The sequence below is a fragment of the Theobroma umbraticum genome, unplaced genomic scaffold, assembly GCF_002168275.2.
Source record: "Theobroma umbraticum cultivar Fairchild unplaced genomic scaffold, ASM216827v3 scaffold_51.0, whole genome shotgun sequence".
NCBI lineage: Eukaryota > Viridiplantae > Streptophyta > Magnoliopsida > Malvales > Malvaceae > Theobroma > Theobroma umbraticum.
This window is the reverse complement of record NW_018397260.1, coordinates 2,234,373-2,239,332: the sequence shown is the minus strand read 5'-3', so window position 1 is coordinate 2,239,332 and position 4,960 is coordinate 2,234,373. Positions and strand designations below refer to the sequence as shown.

At 33.3% G+C, this 4,960-nt stretch overlaps 1 protein-coding gene across 1 annotated transcript; it reads left to right on the top strand.

Moving 5' to 3' along the window:
- The first annotated feature begins 1,683 nt into the window (after positions 1–1,683).
- On the top strand, positions 1,684–3,782 carry LOC110416941 (vacuolar iron transporter homolog 4-like). The gene has a single exon (XM_021429089.1). The coding sequence runs from the start codon at positions 2,825–2,827 to the stop codon at positions 3,506–3,508; it is 684 nt and encodes a 227-aa protein (XP_021284764.1). The 5' UTR covers positions 1,684–2,824; the 3' UTR covers positions 3,509–3,782.
- Positions 3,783–4,960: the final 1,178 nt, after the last annotated feature.

The following is a 4,960-nucleotide window of genomic DNA, read 5'->3' as shown; positions in this document are numbered from 1 at the left end:
TTTTCTTCATGCTGTTAATAAGATTCATGATATTCACTCCATGGAATTTATCTTATAGCAATTACCATATGAAAATGTGTAAACTTATATATAAAGAAAAGATTTTATTATTGCAAATGCGTAAAATCAACATCAATGTTTTCTAGACTACACGTCGATTGATTTGTACGACACATATCAACTTTATGAATTTCCCACTTACACTAAAGCTAATCAATAACTTATATTTATTTCCAATTGTCAAGTCGAGGTTGTTTTGTTAAATAGTAAACTACATATTTCTTATATAACAATAATTCACAAGCTTATATAAAAAAAGTAATTGACGTGAAGTAGAAAAAGAGATTTATCTATCTAATATAATGAGAGTGTTTAAACTGTAAACCATAGGTTTTATAAACTTTGTTGTAGAATAGATAAAGAACTCAAACATTTAAAAACCAAACTCCTGATGACCATTAAGAAATGAAAATGTGAGCGCAATTGTCAATGTCCAATTATCATCCTGTCACATTAAAGAGACTTTCTGATACAAATTAGACTGATTGAAGATCACATTTCCTCTAGACACTCAAAAAAGTGTAAATAGTTTATTTTGGTCACTACTTTTTAAAAATTATTTTACAACGTAGTACTATATAAAGAATGATGAGAATAATTGGAATAAGTGAAGCTCTACTTTGCGTATAACAACTAGAGCAAGTGAAACACTGTTTCACGATTAACAATTAGAGTAAGAGGAGCACTATTTACAGAATAACAAATCCAAGTGGAACAACTACTTCACATAGAATAACTACTTCTCACAGATAGTAACGAAAGCAACTTGAAATAAATGATAAAATTAAAAGGTTATTTTCATCTTGAGATGTTTTGGAGAGTTTGACTAGGTGGTTCAGATATGAAAGTAGTTAAGAGATCTTCCTCTTAACTTTTTCTTGAAGTTTATGTGTTTTCTCTTGTTACCTTGCTCTCTTACCTATTCACATACAAAAGAAAAAGGTGTATATGAATCAATACAAGAAAGCAAGGTAAGAAGAGGAAACACTTGTACTTCAAGAAAAGGTTAAGAGGAAAACCTCTTAACTACCACCATATTTAAGCTACGAAACCAAACTTTTTGATACATTCCAAGGTAAAAGTAACCTATAAACCTTGTCACTTATTTCAGATTGTTGTCACTGCTATCTGTGTGAAGTGGTTATTTTATGCGAAGTAGTTGTTCCACTTATATTAGTTGTTTCGCAAGTAGTGCTCTACTTGCTTTCGTTGTTCTATGTGAAGGAGTGTTTTGCTTGCTCTAATTGATCTGTGTAAAGTAGTGCTTCACTTGCTCTAATTGATCTAGTGAAGTAGACCTTCATTTGTTGTAGTTGTTCTCATCATTCTCTATATAGTACTATGTTGTCAAACAATTCTTAAAAAGTAGCAACCAAAATAAACTATCTATAATAATAAAAAATTAATGAAAGAGAAAGCACAAATATATATATATATATATATATATAACCGAAGAAATTGAAAGATTTGAAACGCTTTGTGCTTTTCTTCTTTTGTCTTGTTCAATATCATGCTTTAGGCATGAACTTGTCTTCCGGTGTAACTGCCTTGAAGTACATTCCTTTTGGGATAAGCATTATTGCAAATTTCATTATCTCCACAACGTATTGACACATATAGATTGCCGACCAGAACCTCAAATTTTGTACTTCTATGCTTTCAGTTTTTCTTTTGTATATATCCATTTACTTCTTTAGATCTGTTATAACTCTTTCCCGTTTCCTTTTTGGCTTTTCAAACAATTTGAAGCTTTAACAATTTTGAACAGGAGCAATATCCCATGTAGAATTTGGTTGCAAAGTGGAGTAACAATCAGTACATTTTTACCAAATACCATTTGTGGTGGCCGTACAAAATATGAAGAGTCGAGTCTCTGTTCATTGTAGAAGTGATTCACAGGGCGGCAAAGCTTCCTTTTCTTGGTCAAAAATCAGCTTGATTAGGCTTCTTTAAAGATTGTCCAAGACCTGCATGGAGATAATAGTAATGGGATGAGCAGGAATCGAATAGTGTGGTTGCTGTACATAGTTGATATCAGATCATGACACCCCCCGCAAATTAAGACCTGCCATACAAAAAAGTTTCTTCTTTTCCATAAAGTTTATGACCTTGAAATTTTTATCATCTTAATTCTTAATTATCTACTCTAGGTTTGTTTTGTTTCTCTTTAACAGTCATTGATATATCACCTTTGTTTATTTATTTTTCTATGCTAGAAAGGTACTGGTATCAGGTCAGGCAGTCTTTATTTTGGAAAAGCAATCAGGTAGTCTCTTTGAAAACGAGGAAATTTTCTTCTCTTTTTCTTCTTCATACTTCTTAAACTTTCCTTGAAGAAAATAATCCCTTATTTGATGCATATAAAGGATTTCAAGAGATGTGAGGTTGATGAATATATATTTGTATATGTGTATACATAATATTTAGTCACACAGGAGGATTTTTTATTTCTTTTAATATTAAAATGTGTAAACCACTAAGACGAAGTAAGGCTTCTTTAGGCAGATAACGAAATTTCGAACTTAGGCACACCATCTAAGAAAAATTTTATTTCTAGGGAATATAGACAGCTATTCATTGTTTTTTCCTTGTGAGATATTATACTTCTTCCATATCAATGAGTGCTTATGCCCCACATTTGGCTCCATCACAGTGAACTTCTCCCTCAATAAATACCCTTCTAGGAGGCGTGTGTCCTCCACAATTCTCCATCTTTCCTTCATTAATTGCCTTCATTTTCTTCACCATTCTCAATCCTTTTCTCATGGAGACCACCAATGGAACATCTTTCAATAACCAGAAGTTCACTATTCCGGTGGTGAATGATGTTGAGCAACAAACAAGCATGGAACTTGAAGCAAAAGACGACTTCAATTACTCAAAACGATCGCAATGGCTACGAGCTGCAGTCCTAGGAGCCAACGATGGACTTGTCTCCACTGCATCACTGATGATGGGTGTTGGTGCAGTAAAACAAGACATTAAGGCCATGATACTAACCGGTTTTGCAGGTCTGGTAGCCGGAGCTTGCAGCATGGCCATAGGTGAATTTGTTTCTGTGTACTCACAGTTAGATATTGAGCTGGCGAAGATGAAAAGGGACAAACAAAGAGGTGAAAATAGAGAAACAGAAGAAGAAGAAGCTGGAAAAGAAGGAGAAAAGGAGTCTTTACCAAACCCTTTGCAAGCAGCTGCAGCCTCGGCTCTTTCATTTTCAGTGGGGGCAATGGTGCCATTGCTAGCTGCATCTTTTATAAGGGAGTATAAGGTGAGGTTAGGTGTAGTGATTGGAGCAGTGACCTTGGCTTTGTTGGTGTTCGGATGGTTGGGGGCTGTGTTAGGGAAGGCTCCAACCGTGAGGTCTGCAGTTAGGGTGTTGGTTGGCGGGTGGCTGGCCATGGCTATCACCTTCGGCTTAACCAAGTTGATTGGATCAAGTGGGCTTTGAACATCCTTTTTCCATGCCTTTTGGTCAATGTGAGTCACAGAACTGTTACCATGTTGTTTCTGTCTGCTATATTTTCCTATGTTGATACTTCCCAGGACGCAATATGTGCATGGGAAGATGGGTTGCTCTATATATTGACAATATATTTAGAAAGGGTACTTAAGTAGAATTGTTCATGTAATATCTAAGTATCTCAATTTAACTTAAATAAGTATATAAATAACTTCTCTGTAAAATGATGATTTCGTGTAAATTTTAGATTAAACAAATTCCAGTGACGCTAAGTTGTGATTCCTTTCAATCTTTTTTCAGTTTTGTTTCTTCTATATATATGTACATAATTTTAAACTATACAACAGAGGTAATTCTTCTCATCTCAAGATTCAAATGAATTTTCAAGTTTGAACACCATTTCTTTGTAATTCAAGTGATGAAATTGCAAGTTAAACATAAAGTTGTAAAAATTATTTAATTTGAATCTAAAAAATTAAAAAAGTTTGGTCAAGTAGATCGGTCTTTAATTAGGAATAAAAGAGGAAAAGTAAGTTGTCTGAAAGACGCACGAACTCGTAAGAGACAAGCTTGTAAAGGGGGAGACGAGGCTTTTTCTGGGTGGATTCTTACGCAAGCTCTATCAGTTCAGCTGCTTTTATAGTGATGAAACTAATACGCGGATACTTTAGGTTCATTTATTGCCATGCCTTTTTCTGTCGTTTTCAATGTTGCGAGATAACATCAATCGCAGTTTATTAACCTGGCCTTTATTATAACAATGCCTCTATGGCGAGAAATTACAATTTTTTTTAATTTAACAATTAAACAGATTATATATATTTTTATCACCTGTCTTCATAAAACTTGTTTTCGAATAAAATTTTTAATTTAACAATTATACATATTAATCATGTTTTGATTACTTTTTATTCACTGTTTTTTATAATGTCATCGTACAAACTTGCTATGTGTCATTATAATTAAAAAAAATTAAAATTTTGTTCGGTTAATGTTTTCGTTTTTTACTTACTTTTGTTTTTTGCATCTCGTTATTTAGCTTTAATTTTTTCTTTTTGTCTTTTTAGTTTATTTTTTATAAATATATATAAAAAAACAGTAACCCATCAGAACTTAAAGAATTCGAACGAGCTCTTGTAATTTACTATCGACAATCGCCTGAGATATATAATTTACTTCCGTGAGAGATGGAAGTTGGACCATTCGCTTTTTGCACGTCACAGGATAAATTAAAGATTTCTAAAAAGAAGAAGAAAAAAAAGTAATAGCAGATGGATGGTAAGTGTCGGGTCGTTCACCTAGCTGGCATTAAAGGAAGCATACCACTAGAAAAAGAGTGCACCAAGAACTGAAAGGTCAAGATTCAAGAATTATAAGGTGCCCTTAATATAAGGAAGGATATCATGACAATATGAAGCATAACTGAATAATGTGCAGTCA

Excerpts from the sequence above, each read along its gene's own strand:
- LOC110416941 (XM_021429089.1), top strand. The coding sequence starts at position 2,825 with ATGGAGACCACCAATGGAACATCTTTCAATAACCAGAAGTTCACTATT.